The 23,727-nt window shown below is 53.0% G+C and overlaps 1 protein-coding gene across 1 annotated transcript in view; it reads right to left on the reverse strand.

Moving 5' to 3' along the window:
- Positions 1-23,727, reverse strand: part of FAM178B (family with sequence similarity 178 member B) — a gene marked incomplete at its 5' end in the record, with an annotated part of 90,297 nt that overhangs the window by 64,468 nt on the left and 2,102 nt on the right. Inside the window, 6 exons of the mRNA XM_079720614.1 lie at positions 2,971-3,076; positions 9,351-9,503; positions 14,218-14,325; positions 17,210-17,271; positions 18,276-18,715; positions 18,915-18,998. Coding sequence (XP_079576740.1) covers positions 2,971-3,076; positions 9,351-9,503; positions 14,218-14,325; positions 17,210-17,271; positions 18,276-18,715; positions 18,915-18,998 — 953 coding nt within the window. The remainder of the gene's footprint in view (positions 1-2,970; positions 3,077-9,350; positions 9,504-14,217; positions 14,326-17,209; positions 17,272-18,275; positions 18,716-18,914; positions 18,999-23,727) is intronic.

Raw genomic sequence — 23,727 nt, forward strand, 5'->3', positions numbered from 1 at the left:
CTCACTGGGATTCTTATTCGAACACTCCTTGAGTCTGCGGCCACAGCTGGGGATTTGGAATGTGAACAGAGTGTGACATGGAGACAGGCACCCTCCCCACCAGCGCCATCCAGTCTGGGGACACACAGGCGAGGCCAGGCCACGCCGTGCAGCACACCATCCTCCCTCCGGAGAGTGCTGAGAAGAGCCCGCCGCAGTGGGCGCCCGGTTCAGGACTGAGGCTCCCATCCCCACGGGCTGGGCATTGCTGCTGGCTGAGGGCCCTGAGCTGAGTGCTGCTCTGGGCATGGACCTCGGACAGAGGGAGTCCCTCACCCAAGGTCACACCCCCCTCTCCAAGTGCAGCCTTCGTCTGATAACTAGCCGATGCTCGGGTCCAAAGGCCAGGAGCCCTTGCCTCAAATGGGACAACTCTAAAGGGTAATCCCAGCTCCAGAGCCCCCCAGGACTGGCCGTGGCCTGTCACGCGTTTGCTTTGCTACTCAGCTTCTCCTTCCGCCCCGGCCCTGTTGTGCTCCCTCCCTCACAGGGGCGGCTTCCTGCTTCCCAAGGATCTGACCTAAGACACCAGAACCCTGCCTCCCTCTTCCTTTCCTAACTTTTTCATAGTTGAACACGTGATCGTTCCCCAACAAGAATATAAATTCACTGACAGCATAAGCTTCCTGCTTTTGTCCACCCTCCCCAGCAAGGCTCACCTGGGAAGCATACACTAGGGCTCCCGTGACGAGCTCACACAGTTCATGAGCACTAAGGCTGAAGCTTACTCACCCAGCGCCCACTGTTCACCCCACTGAAGCCCCTGGCTTCACGGAGGGTGGCGGGCAGCAGGAACTAGTCCCCATGGGGACACAGGATGGCCTTTCCAAAGGGACAGTTGAAGAGCAGGGTTGGAGCGGTCTGCCCAACTCCCCCACCCGCTAGCTCTCAGAATCAACCCCGGGTATGCACGTGGGGCCCCAGCAGCCCTGTGAGCCTGCTCCCCTAGCTGCCTTTGATTGGGGGTGGTCACTGAAGCCTCTTAGGCCAATCAGACTCTCTTTCCTGGGAATTTACTTAACCATGGAGCCCGGGGTACAGAGAGAAGCCGAAAGCCTGTCCTAGGATCCCGACCCTTGTCCAACCCGGTTCCAGCTCGTCCTGAGGCCCAGCTGTATCCCTGCCCTTGGATCCCACGAACTGCCACTGCACCTTCATCGGAGCACCGCCCCCGACCCCAGCAGCTTCAGGCAGCCCCCGTGGATTTGTGTCTCTCACTAACAGCGGGCGGCTCTGAAGTACGCGGAGCCCCATGGCCACGTTCTACGCATCCACCTGGGACGCCATTTCCAGAACCTTTCTGTCCCTAGAGCTCAGCAGGTAGCCTGTCCTGAACCAAGGTCTGAAGAGGAACCAATGCTACTGTTGCTGTGGGAAAATAAGTTCCAAGTGACAAGAAAACCAAAACCTCGGAAGGGAAACGTCAGAGCCCATTCTAAAGCCTGCAGCGTGATCACGTGAGTGGCAGACAGCAGCTGCTCCTGGTCCTCCTTCCCCTCCGGAGACGAAGATGCCGGGCAGGGTCTCCCCCGGAAGAGGCCCCCGAGGCCAAGTGCACCCCTTTCAGTGATCTGACTTTAGCCGTGAGCAGGGAGAGGAGCTGCTTTGTTTCTCCTTGCTGAAGATGGAGAGAACCTGACCTCAGTGCTAACTTCATTGCTTCCAGATGATGCCCAGACCCTGGGCAGAACCTCGGGGGACTATAAGGACAAGGCAGGTCACAGGATGTCCTCATTCAGCCTTCGCGTGGGACTACCGGCCCCAGTTTACAGAGTGGAAACTGAGGCACGGAGCTGATGTTAAATAACTCCCCAAGTCACACGGTAGTATGTGGAGGAACAGGGCTCGGTCCTCTGCTCTCGGGGACCGCCCCCCCAGGTGACAGAGGTGGGGGAGAGGCAAGGCGGGGCTCGCTCACGCCTCCACGCCGTGTCAGGGTCACACAAGGACCCTCTGTGGGCGACATCTCAGACCGGCTCTTTGTGCCTCCGATGCCCGACTTTGCGTCTGTCGTGAACTGTGCGAGGAGAGAGAAGCCTGCACTGACTGGGGACAGAGAATAATGGCCGCTCTGTTCCCGGTGTGGCCTGGGCCTGGGGGAGGGGCAGGGAAGGGCGGATGGGAAGGAGCCCGCAGGGAAGAAGAGACAGCCAGAGGGCTCTTTCTGGAAGGCAGCCAGTCTGCCGAGGCCGAGGAGCTCTGAGAACAATCCACCCCGCGTGGTGGCTCTAATTTACGGCCGGGGTCCAGGCTCCAACTGGCAGGAACGGGACCAGCTGGAACTTGGGACCTGCCGGTCCCCGGGCAAGGGAAGGTCCTGGGTGGGGGCCAAGGCTGCATCCCCGTGCCCTGCGTTCAGATCCCAGCAGCTGGTTCCCGGGCTTTCCTGCTGGCTTCTCAGTGCAAAGGTTCTGAGCCCCGGGCAGAATGCATGTCCCCCTGGCAGCAACCAGAACGGAAGGGAGGGGAAGACAGAGCAGCTGTTCTAGGCTTTTCCAGCCGACCTACAACTCCACAGCGGGAGGCAAACACCCGAGCACCCCAGCTCAAAATTCACCAGGGCCCTCACACCTGCAAGGCTGCTGCAGGGCTGTGCTCCCGCTGCCCATGGGACAAGGGCCAGGACCTGTGACTTGGAGATGAGCCTGGACACAATGCAAGCAGGTGTGAGCACCTGCTGAGTGGCCCAGCCGGAATCACACAGAGGGCCTCTGGGGGCAAAGCAACACCCTGTGAGACAACAGGCCGGTCCCTGCACCTCCCTGTCTCAGTCATCACAAGCCTCCCTCCCTCCTCCAGCCTCAGCTGGGACAAACCCAGCAGCACCCAAGGCCAGAAGAGGGTGGGTGCCCAGCCCCTCCTGCCAGCAGCCCTGCCCAGGCTGTTGTGCCGGCACGCTCCCGCCACCTGGCGGCAGGCCGCGGTCCTCACCTGGAACAGCCACCGGAGCAGGGGCACGGGGCAGTGGTCCGAGGCCAGGTAGAGGCTGCTCAGGAGGCCGCTGCGCAGGAAGGAGAGCTGCTGGGCCGGCGGGGAGCTGTGGGAGCAAAGGGACACAGGGGCGAGGTCAGGGAGGGAGCCTTCCAAACACGCCTGTCTCGGCGAGGCTGGGTTCGGGGGATGGTTCAGATTTCCGCTTCACCGGGATGCTGGAAGCGCGTCAGTCACTGCTCTGGACAAAACTGCTGGTGGAGCCCTGGTGCAAGCACCTGCTGGAAGGTAAAACAACCCGTGGCAGCATCAGAATCATCTGCTGTCCACGAATACATGTCACAGTGGGTTTTTTTGTTTGTTTGGTTTTGGTTTTTCTTTGGTCACACCGTGCGGCATGCGGGATCTTAGTTCCCCGACCAGGGATCGAACCCGGGCCACGGCAGTGAAAGTACTAAGTCCCAACCACTGGACTGCCAGGGCACTCCCTTCACAGTGTTTTAAACACACGACTGAGGAATACAGTTTGTCCTTCCCATTTAACGGGGGTGGGAGGAAACTGAGGTATTTACCAGGGTTGTGAAAAGGACCTGCGTTGCAGTGAGGAGAGGGCCTGGGAGTCGCACCTTTTAGCTGAGGGCTCCGGGCTGCAGCGGGCGGACAGAATTACCCGTGGGGCCCACGTGGAGCCAGCATCCGGGGTCTGGTTACACAGAGCGTGTCTGCCCCGTCTTGTGTTTTTCCGAAACAAAGGGGACACCTGAGAAGATGGGAAAGTAACAGAAAGGGGCCCAAGACGGGGAAGTTTGGGGAAGGAAATAACAACCAAGGGTGCCACGTGGGATTCTTTGGAAACCACGTGAGCAGCGACGGTCCCAGGGCCAAGGGAGAAGGGCGCTCAGACTCTCCATGCTCCTGGGGCCCTAACCTGCGATTCCATTCCCGACTGGATCCGATGGGGCCTTTCCCTCCCGCCAGGAGCTGCTGGCGTGGAGAGGAGCCCTGCTTTGAGTACACTGTTGCCCCGATAGATCCTCTGGACCCACAGGATCCCAGGTCCCTGTACAACGAGGAGCTGATGGATTTTGTGTGGTTTTAGGGCCTCTGGTGGAAGGTGCTTCGTTTCAGAGGTGCTGGCTGGACTTCATCACCCTCTTGTATGCCTGGGCGTCCCGTGGAGGCTGGGTGTGGGGTAGGATTCTCCTACTCCGCCCGTGTTTGGTGAATGCCTCTTTGCTCTCTTTCTAGATAACGTCCTAAAGGCAATTAATAAGGATTCCAGAAAATGAAAAAGTAACTTCATGTTTGTTCTTCTTTTTTAATGGCCAAATCCAGGCAAAGAACATTTCAGACAGCATTTAAAGTCGTGGCTCTAGACAGAAATTTCCTTGGTCGGCCCAACCTCCTCCTCTCCTTTTTAAAAAGGACATCATATTTTAATCTGCCAGGAACAGAATGCTCCAAAACAAAGATTCTCCTCGGAGCCAAGCTGCTGTCTGCTTGAGTATATCCAGGCAATTTACAAATTGTATATGTCTTTTTTTTTTCAAATCATTTAGGTTCAGAGGAGAAAGCAGCTTTGTTCCGGTGCTTGTGAAGCTGGCCATTCTAAAACAGTCCTTTATTTGTACAAACACGTGTGCACCCCAGGGCTGCTGGCACACACCACTCTGATCCCCGTGCTCAGTCACACGGATACTTTCATGGACTGACCCCCGCGATGCACGCGTGGTTCAAGCACAGCACCCCGAACACAGACAATACCCAAGCACACCGTGTCTGGAGGGCCTCACAAATTGGCAGGACCTGGCCAGGGGCCATGTGGTAAGGAGGCTGGCGCTCCAGGGACTCTAGGAGACTCTGGCTCTGGCATTCTGCTCGGGGGTCACCCGCCAGCTTCTCAGTAGGGGAATTGATTGTACAAGCCCCTGTAGGCTCAGATAAACACATTGCCGACTGCTGCTCAACAGGGAGAGATACCCCTTGGGTGACAATGTCTCCCTTCTGCTACACCACTCTGCAGTGCAGTTTCTGCCAGAGAAATGATCAGTCTGCCTCGGAGTTCACTGCTGCTGAGCTAGGCTTAGTCTGTAAGACCAGGAGCTGGAGATACGCCGAAAGGGCACGGTCCGGCTGTGCCTCGAAGCGAATGGCTTTCAAGGAATTCTGTGCCGACAGCTAGATGAGATGCGAGCAATCTCCTCCGTGCGTGCTCGGTGTGAGGGCAGGTGGTGCTGCCTTGCCTCGGCTGCACCAAGAGTCCCGTCACCACTCAGTGGAAGACTAGGCCGGCAGCAGAAGTAACCTCCCGCTTGGGGGAAGGGTGGGGATGGGCCTGGCGTGCAGACACTGCCCTGATCTGAGGCAGGAGGAGAGACTGCACAGCAGCACGTGGGGAGGCCTGGAGGAGAAGGGAAGCGGGTGGCAGGTGTGTGCGCTGCAAACTCAACACCGTGGGTTACGGAATCAACTGTTGTCAGATTTACACACATCCACGGCGTGTCCACAAGCCAAGAATGCTGACCCCGGGCCCAGGTGGGTGCCTGTGCTTGTGGCAAAGCCAAGGCCAAGGTCAGGAGTTATCTTGAGAATGTCAGAATGCCGTGGAGCAAGAAGGGGAGGAGCAGAGCCTCCTGCTGGGCAGCAGATGCCAGGCAGGCCCAGCTGAGCGCGAAGCCCAGCCGCCAACCTTGAGGATCCTGGGGGGCGAGGGGAGGTCCCCACCCGGACAAGGGTCGGCCACAGTCAGAATGCGCTAATCCCCAGCCACCGCGGCAAGGACACGGGGCCATGGGAGCAGAAGGAAGGAAGGTTGCGGGGGGCGGGGGGATCGGCCCAAAAGGAGAATCACACAGAACAAAGGCCCCAGCCTGGGTCGGCAGGTTGGGCTCCTGGCGGAGCTCCGACCTTCTGCTTGGACTGTGGGTTCGTGATAAGGCCCACGTCAGGACCCCTCCAGCCCCCATCTCTCGTCTATTTTATGGGCAGCCATCCCAGAGGGCGAAGTCTCTAAATGCCTCGGGAATCCCAAGTGACAGCAGAGGGATAAACAGCAGTGCCGTTATTTATACAGCATCAGTTTCCGCGCCTTTGCCAGGCTACTCAAATGTTAGCTTAAGTGAAATGCCAAGGAAAAGAACAGCAACAGATAGCGGTCCAAGCGCTCATCCCTGCTCCTCTTCGTTTTCCTTCCTTTGTTTAAACATTAGTGAGCGCCACGCTGGTTAGCAGCCCAGGGATCCCAGCAACAACCCGGCTGGCCACTTCTGCTGGCTCTGGATTTTGGGGGCAGGCGCAGCCAGTTGGGCGGCTCAGCCCCGTCCACACTCTGTAACTGCTGGATTTATTTCACCCGGGCTTCCCCCTGGCAAAACAGGAGCTGGGGCCTGGGCCTCGGGGAGATCCGGTGCATGTGCATCATTCACACCGTGAAGCTCCGACTCACCCCCTTCCCTGCCCACTGAAGCCATCGCGGAGGGAGGTCCCCGCCGGCGTAGCAGGTACCCCAAGAACACACTGCAAACACCTCACGGGGAGAGCGGCCGGTGCACCCAGAGGACAGACATGGGTCCTGACGCTCCCGCACACACTGCGGGGGCCCGGGGGGGCCCGGGGTACTTCAGTGAGCAATCTCCACGGCCCCCCCACCCCCATGGCACCAGCTCCTGCCTTGGAGCTGCCTGTGGGCGCAGGTCCTACAGCTTTTCCACTCGGGGCTGCGGGGGCGGGGATTAGAGGAGGAGGAAAAGGTTCAGGCCCTGGTACCAGCGTCTGTCACAGCATGTGACTTTTGGTCCGAGGGAACCGACCTGAGGTCACACGTCCAGCCGGGTGACAAACGAAGAGAGGATGGTCCGGGCCACCTCCAGTCCCACAGCTGTGGGTTCTGGGAGGAGATTTCTTGCATGTAAACCTGTGTAGGTCCGAGCCGGGAGGACCAGGCCCGGCGCCCTCCCTCGCTCCGCAATCTGAGACAAACTGCTGGCTTAACGTGTGCCAAGATTTCCCACTTGGTGCAGTGGAAAGAAAGGCAATATCCCTCTTCACCGAACAGAAGGAAGAAGCAAATCTACTTCAAGAAGTGATGTTTTTAAATCTCCTTCACTTTTCCCCCCAAACCTCTAATGATAAAAACGATACGTGTTTATCACAGAAAGTGTGGAAAATACAGAGGAGTCTAATGAGGAGAATACAAGTCACCTGCAATCTCACAAAGTGTTCACTTTTTCTCCGGTGAGAAACTGAACCATACTGTTCTCTGAGAGATCAAGTAACATTTTCTTCTTCCTCCATCTTCGTGCTTCCGGCTGCGCACAACGGGATGATTATTGAACGGCTAGCAAGTAACACTCATTCTTGTGTCTGGGCTTGAAGTCCTTGGCACAAACAGGAAATAAAGGATGACCGCCCCCCACCCCCCAGGCTAAAGGGTGACCTTCAGGAAGTGGCCCTTCCCCAGTGCATGGCAGGCGCCCCCGACCTGGCCGCGGGCAGGGCGCGGGCATTCCTCCAGGAAGCCCCGCGAGCCAGGCCCTGCAGCCCCATCTCTGCTCTGCTTCGTGAGCAAACCCGAGGGCGCAGGGTCTGGATTCCCCGCTCCAGGGAAGCTGGCTGGCCACCTGGCCCCAGTTGGCATGGCCGCTCGGATCCCAGGCCACCGCACCACGGGCCATCTCATCTGTCAAACACTTCCTGCCGGCCATCCAGCCTGGGACAGAAAATCTGCTGTTGGCACAAAGCCCGAGGAGAAGCAGCTCAGGAAGCCGCCTGCCTTTCCCCTCGCATCTCCTCCCCGGCCCAGCCATGCTCTATCCCTCTCCTTCCTCCAGCTCCACTATCTTTCTTCTTTCTCTTCATTCCTTCCCCCCTCCTTTTCATCATCTCTTTATTAGAAATATTTTCGATTTGGCAATGGGAACTTTTAGCAATATGCACACCCTCAGACCCAATCACCTCACGTCATATCCAGGGATCTATTCCAGAACTGCAGACAAAATATTTCTGTATAAGGATACTCTCCACCACATTGTTTACAGTGGGGGGAAAAGTTGGAAAAACCTGTATGTTGTTTCTCATTTTTCTAATGAGGAAAATGGTTAAACATGTTGGGGCATCAATGCCATGGGATATAGTTTCACCACTAACATTTCTTTGTCTCATTGCAGCATTTGGGCCTTGGATTCTGATTTCAACAACATATTAAAGAACACTTAAAAGACAATCAAGGAAATCTGAATGCTGATATTAATGCTATTAAGAAATTCCTATATTTTTTAGGTGTAATAATGTATTGAAGTTGTGCCTAAAGAGAGAGTCTTTTAGAGACACAGACTGAAGTACTTACAGAATTAAATTGTATGTGTCTGGGATTTGCTTAAAAATAATCCCGAGGGGACAACGTTAGTGGGCAGGGGTACAGATGAACCAAGATTGGCTTTGAGTTGGTAACTGATGTTGAGTGGTGGGTACATGGAGGTACACTCTATTCTTATGTATGTTTGAAACTTCCCATGATAAAGAGTTTTACAGGAAACACATCAAAACATTGTTATCTTTCTATTATAAAATAAGATGGACTAGCTGGAAAAGAGAACAAGATTCCTGCATTCAAGTGCTAATGTGGCCCCAACCTCCACGTGCCTTACAGGCTGGGGCAGGGGTTGGTGGGGGCTGGTGGCCTCTCCTCCATCCCCTCAGCCGCCAAGGCCCAGCAGGGCACCAGCCCCCTGGAGGGCCGCTGCACTGTATCCTGTGCGCTTTCTCTCTCTCTTACTCATAGACATGTGAACTCACAGTTGCAAGCGTTGCGTGGTATTGTGGTAAAGTTTTCAAAAATCCCCTAAAAAATCAACATAGTTAGGGGTTATGTGATAATGATCATGAACACCTTCTAATGAGAGGAGGACCAGGGTGGCTGTCCTAACATTATACAGAGTGTACCTGGGGCTGGGGACAAACTTTTCAGGGTCAGCATCACACACAGACCCAAGGAGGAGGAGGAAGTGACCATGACAGGCTCTGGAGAACTGCTGGATGGCCGGGAAAGTGGCTCCAGTGTTGATGGAGACATAACCCCAAAGGCATGTATGATGGGTGTGACCGGAGCTGTTCCATGAAACTGGGGCATGGGGGAGGAAGAGGCGACACAATTACAGAACAGATGCCTAATATCTGCTGTAATGTAAGATTTTTTAAAGTGTGTGGATCTAAATTGGTAAATGAAATATTATAAGTTGACGTGTGCTATTTCATCTGTTTCCCTAAAAGCAGACAGACATATCCAAATTGGCAAAACACAGCTTTGGATTGCCTCATTTGGGGTGGTCCCTACCACTGGGTTCCCTGAGAGAGGGGCCTGGTAATGCCACGCCGATGTTTACCTGAGGAACAGCTCTTCCAGGCAGCTCCGTGGCTTCAGGTGTGAACAGTCCAGGATGCAGGGCAGAGGGTGATGCCGGGGTAGAAACACAGTCTCGCCTGGATGTACTGCTGGGATGACGCGCAGTGACACGGAGAACCTCTCCACCAGCTTCCTGGCAAAGCAAGGGGCAGGAGAGCCGGGCGTCAGCAGGCACACCTGGTCTGCAGCCTGGAGGGAGGCCAGGGAGGACCAGATGGCTGCCCCCGCCCTGCAGCCCCCGCCTGGTGGGGACCAGCCCAGGGACACGGCGCCACCTGCTGACGGAGGGGGAGCCCGAGAGATGCAGACTGAGGAGCCCTTCCCCCTCCCACTCTGGGTCAAACCCCAACCCCTCCCTCAGGGCCTTGGTCCAGGAGCCAGAATCCTGGTCCCAAATCCTGCCCCACCCATGGGCTGCGTTCAAACTTTCACTGAGTGCCCACGACTGCGAGTGCCAGGCACTGAAGGATGAGTCAGGCGTGAGTTGCCCTTGCACGGCCAGGAAAAGTGTAAAGGGATCACGGCAATGCCTTCCAGCAAGGGGACCAGCCTCAGAGCTGCCACACGGTGCCTCGAGGGGAGGACTCTCCCCTGCTTGGACTGCTTGGACTCTTCCTCTGAGCAGCGTCCTCAAGCTCCTGTGAGCAGGAGGACTCTCCAGGGAACCTGCTAAATGCAGACACCCAGGCCCACGCTGCCCTGCGAGTCTCATTTAGTGGATCAGAGATGGGCCGCACATCCACAGAGGGGATACATTCCGACTCTACAGGCACGCATCTAAGAGAGGCGGTGAAGAGGATTCCTAAGAATGAGGCAGATCTCTGCACCACGCAGGATGGAATGATCCCCTGAGCACAGTACGCAGTGGGTGAAAATAGCAAGTTGCAGAATAGGAGGTGCGTGTGTGCACGCGTGCGCACGTGCACGTCAACACACAGACATGCACACGCACGTTCTTAGACACAGACAACACCCCCCCACACACATCTGATGCGCCCAACCAAGGCCTGGGGTCGTCCCTAGGGAACAGGATGGGGGAGGGGAAGGAAGAAGTGACATTTCCCGTTTATTTCACGCAACTGTGTTCGGCTTGATTTTGCAGTAACGTAACATACACTTAACAATAAAAATAACAAGATAAAACGAGCCACAGGCACTGCATCCCCTCCCCTCACCAGAGGAAGGCCCATACCCAGGTTCTCAGCTAGGCCCTGAGGCAGTGAACTTGGAGGGGACACTGCCAGGGACTCCCGTGAGGATCTGGGACCAAGTGGCCGGCACTGGAAGTGGACGTGCAGAGCTGGTGGCCCATCAGCTGGCCAGAGGAAACCTGTCACTCTCTGGCCAAGTGACCCAAGGTAAGGAGGGTCGTTCTAAGGATGAAATGGCACAATGAATGGGAATGACGTCGGAAAACTGGGGAGATTCTGATCCTGCAGCCTTTGGAAGTAGCCTTGGCAAACCACCACACCAATGGTGAAACAATTTTCTGTTCTGTTCATTTCTTTGCTCTTTGAGTTTCTGGCTATCTACGGTTCCCTATGTTGTTTTTATAATTTGAAGAAAGGTACAAATTATTAGAAGTTTGTAAGAACTCGGCTCATCTGTAAAAAGGTCTCAGCTCCTGTCCCCCAAACTATCGTTCAAAGGGCCTTTTGTGGTATTAAATATAATGTATGTGTAATTATTCAGAACTCTGAGATGACTCTCTTGCATCTAATTGAGGATTTCCTGTGCAGCCCAGAACCGAGGATAAAGGATGATGCTGTGGTATAAATATCCTCCCCTCCCCTGCCCCAGCACACACATAAGGTCTTTTAACTTTAAGGAACAGAGAATATAGGACACTGTCTATTCAAGACGCAAGCAATCCTTGGAGCAGAAGCAGATGACCTGCTCAGGATGACTGGGGGCCTTTCTGTGACGCGGAATTGTGGTGGTCACGTGACTCCTGGTCACAGGCGACCTGCCTGCCGTATGGTAGCCAGCCCCCAGCCTTGGCCTCACCCCTTCCGGACCCACACCCCTGCTTGGCACCCCCCATCCCACCCCCGGCCCCATTCAGGGATGGAAGAGGCTGCTGGCTTTGTACATCAGTGAGTAATTTTCTTTGAAGCAGAGAACTGAACTGTCCCATCAAAATGATCCCACATCAAAACAACCACCTCAGTGGCTGCTGTCAAAAAAGCCTTTCTCAAAGTACTACTTGAAAATGTCACGTGCCCAGAAAATTATCAGCAATTTCATAGCCTGGAACACCGTATGCCCAGGTAACTCCCTTTCTGTGGGGAATTTTCAAAACATCCAGGCCATGACTTCCAGAATCCTGGATGCACTCAGGAGAAAGGCAAAGAGCTAGAAAGATTATTCTGGCTACAGAGATGTCTCAAAATGTTTACTTCCAAGGCTATCCATCCAGTGAGCGGGGAACCTGGAAAGCGAATCCACGGCCCCCGACATAGAAAACTGCTTCATCACTCATGATGCCACCAAGGCCTTTGGCCCAAACCCGCTGATTCCATTCAGTCCTCATGCTCTGCAGGGAGCCATCGTGAGACCACGAGGCACCCTTTCCGTGCCCCTGGGCAGCGTGTGGAAACGGGGACCAGTTAGGAGACAGGCGTCCCCTAATCCGGGCCAGGGGCCAGCAACTGCACACAGGCTGTGGCCTCCTCTCGCCCGCCTGCTTCTGTAAACGAGGTCTCAGTGCAACACAAGCAGGCTCACCGGTTACGGATGGCTGACATGGTTGACGGGTGCTTTCCCGCCACGACAGCAGAGCCACGTAGCCGCCGACAGGCTGTATGGTCCTCAAGGCCTGAAATATTTACTATTCACAGGCTTTACAGAAAGTCCAAAGACAATCAGCAGAAAGACTTGAGAAAAAAAGCACACGGGCAGCCAAGGTGTTGCTTGGGATCCTCTCTGGGCATCAGTGACGGTGGGAGCCATTTGGGGGTCCTGAGAGCGGGGTCCCCCAGGTGTCCGTGTGTCATCGCTCACGCCCCTCAGTGAGGGGATGCAGAATGCTGACTCAGCACGAGCACCCAAACCAGACCATCACGGCTGGGACCTCAATAACGTCACCCGGACGCATAGAAAAAGCAAAGCCCGGACAGGCAGGCAATCCAGGGCGTGTGGACCAGCCTGCCCTCAGTCACACAGGGGCACGTGGGGCCTGAGGGAGGGAGGGGAGAAAGGAAAGGAAGGCAGACAGACAGACAGACAGATCCGTCCTGGCTCCACTTTCCCCCTTGGCTGCTGCCCAGTCTTCTCTTTTGCCGTCTCCTCTCGTTCTCTGAACCTATTCCAGGCAGGCTCGCCCCCCGTCACCCCCCAGGGCTGCTCCTGTCAACGTCACCGTGACCTCTATGTTGTGCCCTCTGGCCCCTGCTCTTCTCTCTATGGCTCCCGGCTGATCTCATCTGGTTTTGCAGCTCTAAATGTCACCTATACATGGTGATTCCCAAGCTGGCCTCTCTAGACAAGGGGGTCCTTGTCTCGGTCTCACCCCGGGGGTCCCCCAAGTGAACTCTTGTGCCCGTGCCTGCCACCCCCCAGCGTGCGTCACTCAGCCCTCCTCCATTAAATAAAGACAACTCCGACCTTCTGGCTGCTCAGGCCAAAATCCCCGGGGTCCCTCTGATTCCTCTCTTTCTCCCAGAGCCTCCCTCCAGCTCGTCAGCAAACCCTGTCGGTTCTGCCCTGAAAACGTACCCCGAGTTTGCCTCCTCCTCACCACCCGGCCCTGACTTCTCCGGGATTACTACCACAGCGCCACGAGCCCCCCCACCCCGAGTCTGCCCTCCACCCAGGTCAGAGGAGCGGCAGCCACAAGGCCCTCCCAGGGCCGCCTCTCACCATCCTCAGGGCTCTGCTGAAAAGCCAGCCACTCACAGAGGCCTTCCCTGACCCCTCCTCCGAATCTTCCAGCCCTCCCGGCACTGCTGACGCCCCCTCCCCACTCTCTCCTTTCTCATGAGCACTTGTCACACAGCTCCCTTCATTCACCGTGTGCATTGGTGGTCTCCCCGCCCTGACGGCGAGCAACACGGGGGCAGAGACCTCTGTCTGTTCTCTTCCTGCTGTATCCCCAGAGTCTGCACAGAGCCTAGCACAAAGTTGGCAGGTAACAGATGTTTAATGGATGGGTGGACAGACGGATGGACAGATGGATGGACAAATGGATGAATGGATAACTGAAGATGAATTCAACTGTGGTCCTCAGGTATCTCCGAGACTCCATGGTACAGATGACTCCAGCCCTCCCTCCAGCCAATGGGCCAGCAGACTCCGGCCCACACGACAGCTCTGACAGAAGCCGGCTTCCATCCCCACACAGGGGAAGACAGAAAATGTCACGTGGCTGTATTTTCCCGTTTAAAGTCAGTGTTCATTCAGACTGCAGTTTGAGACCTGGTTCCACACGTTTGGGCAGACAACAGGGGAAGACAGAAAATGTCACGTGGCTGTATTTTCCCGTTTAAAGTCAGTGTTCATTCAGACTGCAGTTTGAGACCTGGTTCCACACGTTTGGGCAGACAACAGGGGAAGAGCGGGCCGTATTTCATACCTCTGTGTCTTCAAAGGCCCACACTAGACCCTGACACACAGTAGGTGAATAAATGCTTCTCGAATCAATGAACAGATGTGGGACGAAGAGAAGGACACAGCTTGAGAACTCATCAACAGCACACAAATCGCGGTTGAAACCATCCAAAACCAAGGGCAGGTGAGCACTTAAACCCTCTGCCTGGAGAGGCGGGTGCGGGGACTTGGCCCTGAGTGGGCACACGCCTCCCCTCCCACCTGTGCCCACTCCCCAAACCTGTGTCCACTCCCCACACCTGTGCTCTGGTGTGAGCGGCACTTCATCTTCATCAGGATCCAAGGAGTTGAGGTCAAGACAGTCCTGCAGAAGCAGCCTCTCTCGCTCTTGCTCCAGGGCCTGTTCCCTGCCAGAAGGTGAGAGGTGACAACAGGGTCAGTGCAGTGCCTGCTCATCCGGCCCCGTCACTGGGCCGCAGGGGCCTCCCTGGGCACAGCAAGGCCTAGGCACGGGGACCAGGGAGCCCGGAGCCCTGTCTCCCTGCACACAGCTCTCAGACTTAGATTCCTGGGGCGGGGGAGGGACTGCACTGCATCAGCTGTGCTGCCTGAAATAAGACAATTTACGCTACACAACTTCAAACGCACCTTTATTTGTGTACTTTGTTCTGGCATTTGCTCTCTTTTTAACACACCAGGGACAGGGCCTGGCCCTTCTGCTCCTCCCGGGTCCAGCCACACTGACCAGGAGCAGCCCCTGTGCCCATGGCTCCCCCGGGCCTGCCTCTCCAGCCCCAAGTGGCAGCCCCCCAGGGCCTGCTCCTTCCCTACTGCACCTGCCCTGCCCCTGAGTCCGTTTTCTCCCTCCAGGCCTGAGTGCCTCACTTCCCTTTTCATTCGGCCCCACCAGAGGCCCTGTGTGCCGACCATCATCCTGCCGGAGCCTGGCTCTCTCACCTCCTGCCCTGACCACACGCAAACCCCAAGGGGGCACCAGTCCCCGCTTGGCCTTCTGAGTCCTTGTTCCCTCGGGCTGTTGAGGGAGCCCCTGGGAGCCCCCTGGCCCTCACCCTGCCCTGCGGGTGCTCACCCTGGCTTTGCCCACTGGTCCTTGGTTCTCAAAGGCTTCGCCTCCAGCCCAACCTGTCTTGGGTTCAGATCCTGAGCCAGCCACTAGATGGATGATTTGCAGCCAAATGTGGCCGGTCCTCCCGACATTGTGCACCCAATTCTCAATTCCTCTTCCCTACACAGGCCCCGGCCACCCAGGGCAGCAGGTCCCACAGGAGCTCCCCGAGGCCCTGTCTCATCACCATTCACCCTATTCCCCCCTCACGTTTCCCATCCATTCTCCGTAACGCAGCCTGAGTGCCCTCTCTTAAACACGTGGCAAAACACATCAGGACCTGCTTAAAGTTCGCCCGCGACTCGACCATGTGTTCACGAGGCTCCGTGCCCATCTCGGCTGCACCTCCTGCTCCGTCCACTCCCCACACTCTGGCACCGAGAACTCCAGTCCTAGCCAGCCAGGAGAGGCATGGTCTGTCCTTCCTGCCTTTACATGTGTGGTCACTCCTGCTGCCCTCCCACCTCTTATCCTCCAAGGTCCAAGGACAAGGATGCCCCTGGGGAGCCTGTCCTGACTCCCAGGCTAAGTTAGATGCCACTATTCCAGGCCCCTCCGTAGCAGCTTTACAGCATGGGAAATACTAGAATCATTGCGTTCAATTCCAGGTCAGTGGGGCTCACCACCATATCTGTATATACGGTGCCTGGCACAGGGCACAGAGCAGAGCAGGAACCTTCCCGTGCCAGGCACTGAGGAGCGGGTAGTTCCCCACGCGTGTTCACTTTCCTGCTGACGCTTCTGAGTATCTAATATATTTACAGCTGGATACTGTGCAAACATACAGACACGGCCCCTTCCCTAACTTACCCTCTGGTTAGGAAAAAATATACTCAGGTAAAGGAGTTAAACAACAAAAGTCATGGGCTGTTAAGAGCCCAGAGGAGGAAGATGACTCTGGGGTGGGGTCAGGAATAGACACAGGAGAGAAAACAATCATTCATCCCACACGTGTCTTTAACCCCCTCTTGCAGGCAAGAACGTGGGCTGGGAATTGGGAAAAACAGAGACCAGTGAGATGTCATTCCGACAAGAAGCCAAGCATCAGACCACAGCACCGTCTCTTAACTTCCGCAAAGTGAGTGTGCACACACTGAGCAAAAACAACACCGGAGAGCTTCCCTGGTGGCACAGTGGTTGAGAGTCCACCTGCCGATGCAGGCGACACGGGTTCGTGCCCCGGTCCGGGAAGATCCCAGGTGCCACGGAGCGGCTGGGCCCGTGAGCCATGGCCGCTGAGCCTGCGCGTCCGGAGCCTGTGCTCCGCAACGGGAGAGGCCACGACAGTGAGAGGCCCGCGTACCACAAAACAAAAACAAAAAAAAAAACACTGGAGAAAGGATGAGAACACAGAAGAATAAGCCTGTGGGCAACGTGCTCCCATGCATCAAAGCGCAAGCCCAGGGGTGAAGTCCACTGCATCCCAGCCGCCCCAGTCCTCGCGGGCAATGGAGGAGCAGGATTCTAGTGTCTTCACCACTAAATGGGCTCTCAGTGCAAGCCAACCATGGCACCTGCTTTCCAGTAAAGAAAGAGCACCGGGGTTGGTTTCCATCCCCACCTCCGCCTCCTTAAGGGATTTACAGTTCTGATGGGATGTGACTTTTGCCTTTAGAAACCAACTTCCACGTGAGACATGCTCACCGTAATCCTGGGGGAAGGGCAGGTGAACTAGACCAAGTGCTATGGAATAACGAGCAAAGCGTGCTCAGGTGGCGGTGCGGGGCAGGGCGTAGGAAAAGCTGGCACCTTACCCCCCACCCCTCCCACTCCACCTCCGCCACCGTCGAGTCAATGGTCAGGCTGTGCGCCTCGGTATCAAAGCAGTGTGCTTCTTCCGGTTCACTCAGTGGGAGCTGAGCAGGCCCTAAACTGGCATGAACTGGGCAGAATAGCGCCCAGGTGGAGACAGAACCGGAACGAGGGCTCTGTGCGTGGTGAGGGTCCGGGGCTCTCTGCCTCAGAGATGCTGCCCTTTGACCCGCTACTGTTCTGCACACTCGTTATTCACCAGGGCACACAGGGCACTCAGGAGGCATGCCGATGGCGGGGGTAGGCTGCTTTATCCTGAGAGGAATTTGCTCTGAGTCTCTGAGGACAAACCCATGAAATTACTGCCAACCCCACAGAAATGAAGACCCCCACGATGGACCCTCCCCACTCACCTCTTCTCCTGCAGTAAGTAATCCAAGCTGTTGAAGTAGCACTCGGAGCCCCCAGAGGCAAGCTGGAGAAGCCACATGGGAATGGGCAAGAAAGAGAAAGACAAAGACAGAGGGAAAACGAATAAAACTGAAGCTATGTTAAGCCCTTTACTTATTTTGTTTACTTTTCTGAACAGGCAATATATTCACTCGCTCACTTCCATCCCCAGCTGTCCAGGTCCCTCCCCGCAGGTGACCACAGGTGTTTACTGCTGGCTGTGCTGAGATACTGTACGCATAGACAAGCAAACAGTAATACATCATAGACTCTCTCCTTCAACACAGGTGGTAGCACGCTACACCCCCTATTCTGCACTTTGCTGATTTTCAGTTAACAATATGTCTTCAGGGTCATTCCACATCAATACTAAAGAGATAGTTTTTTTTTTTTAAAAAAAAACCACTTCCATGGTATTCTGATTTATGATTAGAACATAATTTATTAGTTCCCTCGTGATTGGCATTTTGGTTATTGGCAATCTTGAGCTATTACAAATAAATAAATCCTATTCTTAGAATAAATTTCCCGGATCTATGGACACTCAAATGTCCCCACAGTCTTCCCCAGCAACCACAGTTTATTCCCGGCTTAAAGTTCATCACTGAAGTTTCCACTTAGGAATCCCAGGTCGCTGGACCACAGTTAGCCTGAGGCTTTGTGCCTGACCTCGCCCAGACCCATGATCCCAACCACAGCTGCAAAAGCCTTGCTGGGACCCGCTCAGGGGCAGCATCAAATACGGCACCACCCCAGGCATCTTTATTAGCTGGAGTCAGGAGCAGAAATAAAGGGAGAGATGCAGCCCAGCCTTGGGGGCCCAAGCTCGCGGGCACGAGGGCCCAGGGGCTGGGGAGAGGTGGCGGGGTGTGTGTGGCCACGGAGGGACAGTCAAGGCGAGGTGGCCGGAGGGCAGCTGGGGTGTGGCTGAGGAGGATGGCCAAGAAGGGGTGGCTTGGGGGTGACTAAGGAGAGGTGGATGAAGAGGGGCGGCAAGGAGAGGAGGCCAAGGGGCAGTTCCTGGCTTACCGAGGTGCGGGCGTCCACCCATGGCGCTGCAGCCTTTGGGCTGGTACCTGCCGTGCTCCAGAAAGGATCCTCCAGTGAGGCCAGACCCTCCACGGGGTCTGGGTCCTGGGGCTCCTGCTCTGACTCTTCGGGCAGCTGGTGGGCCAGTCTTCTCGGGCCCCGAGGCCCCGCCGTGCCTGCCTGCCTCTGGGCTGGGGCCCCGCTGTCAGCCAGCAGGGCCCTCCGCTTCAGGAACTCCATGGCCGGCGGGCTCCAGTCACTGGGGAACATGTCTCCGTCGGCCTGCATCTTGGGCTTCTTCGACGACTTGGGAGCTAGAGCAGAGGACGGGCTGCAAAGGCGCTGCGTGGGGTGCAGGAGCCCCTGGTCCAGGGGGTGGTCGAGGCCACCGCCCTTCAGGTTGGGCAAGAGGATGGGTCTGGCAGCGGCTGCCTGAACCCCTGTGGACGGGACAGAGTCCTGCAGTGTCCCCACCGGCCCGCCACCATCCCAACCACGGCGCCACACTGGCTGAGGAGAGGGGTGACTTGGGATTGCTGTGGGCAGCGTGCAAGGGGAGTCCCTCAACTGTGCGTTTTCCACTCCTTCGTGGCCCCAAACCTCAGAAAGGCTCTACCTGCACAGGGGAGCGACACCTACCTTCTCTCCAAGGACGGACTAGCACAGCCTTCTCGGGCCTGGCCATCTGCACACCACTGGGCGTTTTATCCTGGAAGGAGCCACCTGTCAGGTGAGGCGAGCCTCCAGAAGAGAGCTAAGTGCTCTAGAGGGGGTCCTGGGCCCCTGGGTGCCCAGGAAGGAACTCCCCCTCCAGCTCCACCCCAAGGACTCAGCACATGTACCACAAAGATCAAGTTGCTGAGGTGAAAGAGGCTTGTTCTGACCTCTCATTTCAAGGACATGATGGGCAAGTGTAAAGACATCAACATTTTTTAAACCTGTATGAAATACTGCATAAAACAATATTATACAAACCTATTGTGGTAATCATTTCATGATGTATATTAAGTCAAATCATTATGCTGTACACTTTAGACTTATAAAATGGTATATGTCAATTATATCTTAATACAATTGTAAAAAAAGAAAAACATTTAAAAAAGAAAAAAGAGGGCTTCCCTGGTGGCGCAGTGGTTGAGAGTCCGCCTGCCGATGCAGGGGACACGGGTTCGTGCCCCGGTCTGGGAAGTTCCCACATGCCGTGGAGCGGCTGGGCCCGTGAGCCATGGCCGCTGAGCCTGTGCTCCACAACGGGAGAGGCCACAACAGTGAGAGGCCCGTGTACCGCAAAAAAAAAAAAGGAAAAAGAAATATCATACATATATGTTACTGAACACACAATGTTTAAAGATGTAATTTGTGCCAATAAAAACATAAAGAGGAGGGATGGAGTTGTACAAGAGCAGAGTTTTTGTATACTATTGAATGAAGCTAGGTTGGTATTAATTCAAACAAGTCTGTAATAAATTTAAGATATAAATTATAATCTCCAGTGTCACTACTAACAAAATAACTTCAAAATATATAGAAAAGGAAATGAGGAGGGAATCAAAATCACACACTACAAAAAAAATCAGTTAAACACAAAAGAAGGCAGTAATGGATGAACTGAGAAACAAAAAAAGATGTAAGATATATAAGAAACAAATAGTAAAATGGCAGAAATTCTTCCTTATCAGTAATTAGTTTAAACATAAATGGAGTAAATTCTCAAATCAAAAGGCAGATACTGGCAAAATGGACTAAGAAAACATGATCCAACTATATGCCATCTACAAGAGTTTCACTTTACATCTAAAGATACAAATAGATTGAAAGTGAAAGGATGGAAAAGATAACTCCATGTAAATAGAAACCCAAAAGAGACCTGGAGTAGCTATATTAGCATCAGAAAAAATAGATGTTAAGTCAAAAATTACTATGAGACAAAGCAAGCCATTATACATTGATATAAGGGTCAGTCATCAAGAATATATAACAATTATAAACATATATGCGCCTAAAAGCAGAGCTCCAAACTATGTGCTGCAAAATGACAGAGCCAAAGGGAGAATTAATTATAAAATAATAGCTGAAGGCTTCCATATCCTACGTTCAACAATGAAATTACATGGAAGATCAAAAGAAAACAGAGGACTTGAGCAACACTATAAACCAACTAAACATAACCAGACAGACACAGAACCCTTCACCCTGCAACAGCACAATGTGCATTCTTTGCAAATACACGTAGAATTTCTTCAGGATAAATTATCTGTTAGGCCAGAAAACAAGTCTCAATAAATTTTAAAATACTGAATTCATATAAAGTATCTTTCCCTATCACAATAGAAACTAGAAATAAATGACAGAAGAAATTTCACAAATACATAGAAGTAAAACAAACTCTTAAACTATATATACATATATATATATACACATACATATATATATATATATATATATATATATATATATATATATACACACACACACACCCCAAAGGAGTAGAACTGAGTTCCGGAAATAAACACATACATCTATGGTCAACTGATTTTCAATAAAGATGCCAAGAACATTCAATGGAGAAAGAAGAGTCTTTTCAACAAATGGTGCTAGGCAACTGGACATTCACATGCAAAAGAATGACACTGGACCCTTGTCTCACCAGACACTATACACAATAATTAATTCAAAATAGATGAAAAACCTAAACAGAAGCACTAAAACCATATGACTCAGAGGAAAACATAGGGGTAAGTCTTCATGGCTTCAGATTTGGCAATGGTTTCTTAAGATATGACACCAACAGCACAGGCAACAAAAGAAAAAATACATAAATAGGATTTCATCAAAATTTAAAATTTTGGGGCTTCCCTGGTGGCGCAGTGGTTGAGAGTCCGCCTGCCGATGCAGGGAACACGGGTTCGTGCCCCGCTCCGGGAAGATCCCACATGCCGCGGAGCGGCTAGGCCCGTGAGCCATGGCCACGGAGCCTGTGCTCCGCAACGGGAGAGGCCACAACAGTGAGAGGCCCGCGTACCGAAAAAAAAAAAAAAATTAAAATTTTGGGGCTTCCCTGGTGGCGCAGTGGTTGAGAGTCCGCCTGCCAATGCAGGGGATACGGGTTCTTGCCCCGGTCTGGGAAGGTCCCACATGCCGCGGAGCGGCTAGGCCCGTGAGCCATGGCCGCTGAGCCTGTGCGTCCGGAGCCTGTGCTCCGCAACAGGAGAGGCCACAGCAGTGAGAGGCCCACATACCACACACACACACAAAAATTTAAAATTTTGCACTTCAAAGAATATGGCAAGAAAATAAAAGGACAACCTACAGAATGTGACAAAATATTTGCAAATCATTTATTTGATTAGGGTCTAGGATCCAGAATATATGAAGAACTCTTACAACTTAGCAACAAAAAGGTAAAAAAATCCAATTAAAAAATAAGCAGAAGACTTGAATAGGCATTTTCAAAAGAGGATACACAAAGGGCCAACCGGCACATGAGAAGATGCTCAATGTTAACAGTCACTTTATTAGAGAAGTGTGAATCAAAACCACAATGAAATGCTACTTCACACCCACCAGGATGTCTATCGTCAAAAACAAAAACAAAAAATAACTAGTGTTGGTGAGGACTGGAGAAATTGGAACCCTCATACATTGCTGCTGTGAACATAAAATGGTACAGCCACTGTGGAAGACAGGTTGGCAGTTCCTCAGTTAGTTACGATACAATTACCATATGAATTACCAAATGACGCAGGAATTCCACTCCTAAGTATATACCCAAAAGAAGTGAAAATAGGTTCTCAGACAAATCCTTGCACATGAATGTTCCCAGTAGCACTCTTCACATAGCCAAAAGGTGGAAATAATGCAAATGCCCATCAACTACTGAATGGATGAACAAAAGGTGGTATATCCACACAATGGAATATTATTGAGCCACAACAAGGAATGAAGCACTGATACATGCTATAACAATGGATAAACCTCAAAAACGTTATGCTAAGTGAAAGAAGACAGACACAAAAGAATCATATATATGATTCTCTGAATATGAAATGCCCAGAGTAGGCAAATCCACAGAGACAGAAAGTAGACTAGTGGTTGCCAGGTGCTGTGGGAGGTGGGGGAGGGGAGGGGAGGAGGACTGAGGAGTGACTGCTCACTGCGTAAGCTCTCCTCTTTGGATAATGAAAACGCTCTAGAACTAGACAGCGTTAACGCACAACGCCCTGAATGTACCAAATGCCACTGTGTTATACACTTTAAAATGCTTAAAATGGTAAGTCTTATGTATATTTTACCACAATAAAAGATAAATAAATATATAAATTATACACGGGCGAAAAGTGTATGCAAAATAACGTCAAGTAAGTAGAGGTCAACACAACTTGGTAGAAATCATGAATTAAAAAGAAAAAAAACAGAACTTCCCTGGTGGCGCCGTGGTTAAGAATCCCCCTGCCAATGCAGGGGACATGGGTTCAAGCCCTGGTCCAGGAAGATCTCACATGCCACAGAGCAACTAAGCCCGTGCGCCACAACTACTGAGCCTGCACTCTAGAGCCCGCGAGCCACAACTACTGAGCCCACGTGCCACAACTACTGAAGCCCGTGAGCCTAGATCCCGTGCTCTGCAACAAGAGAAGCCACTGCAATGAGAAGCCCGTACACGGCAAAGAAGAGTAGCCCCCACTCGCTGCAACTAGAGAAAGCCAGCATGCAGCAGCGAAGGCCCAACGCAGCTAAACATAAATGAAAAGAAAATAAACTTATAAAAAAATTACAGAAATATGAAATAACCATATGAAGTGAAGGAGTTATGGTTGTAATTTTTTGCAAAATTGTTTAAATAATAAAATGTTCTAAATTTGTGCCTATCTAAGCACTGGAGGGCAGCATCAGAAGCCTTTAGGGGACCAGTGAGATAAGGATGGCACTAAAAATCATCCTGTCCTGGTTCTGACATCCTGCCCTCCTTGGGGCCTTCAGGAGGTGTTGCCCAGGACTGCCCATCCTCCCACTTGCCAGTGGGATTTTTTTCTAGTTTTTCTGCCTTAAAAAATAGTCACTCTTCCTTCCAGTCCTTCTTGAAAATTGCTTCTGATTCAACCTTCCTAAGCATCAACTCAATCGTGTAACCTCCTCTGCTCAGAAGCCATTGCTGGGCAAAGGTACACACATGAGGCATCTTTAGAAGGTGATGAAGATATTCTCTATCTTGACTGTGGTGGTGGTTCCTCAAAAACTACATACCATTGTCAAAGCTCACGGACCTGCATATCTAGAAAGGGTAAATGTTACTGGATGTAAGTTATACCTCCATAAACCTAACTTAAGAAATAACACCAGCTTCCACTTAGCAAATATTGAGACTTTTCAACATATAAAATTATTTCCACATTAGAAATCATCTGGAGGAAAACACAACATACAATTTCTATTAAATGAAATGAAAATGCTT

The sequence above is a fragment of the Hyperoodon ampullatus genome (assembly GCF_949752795.1).
Source record: "Hyperoodon ampullatus genome assembly, chromosome: 15".
Lineage (NCBI taxonomy): Eukaryota > Metazoa > Chordata > Mammalia > Artiodactyla > Ziphiidae > Hyperoodon > Hyperoodon ampullatus.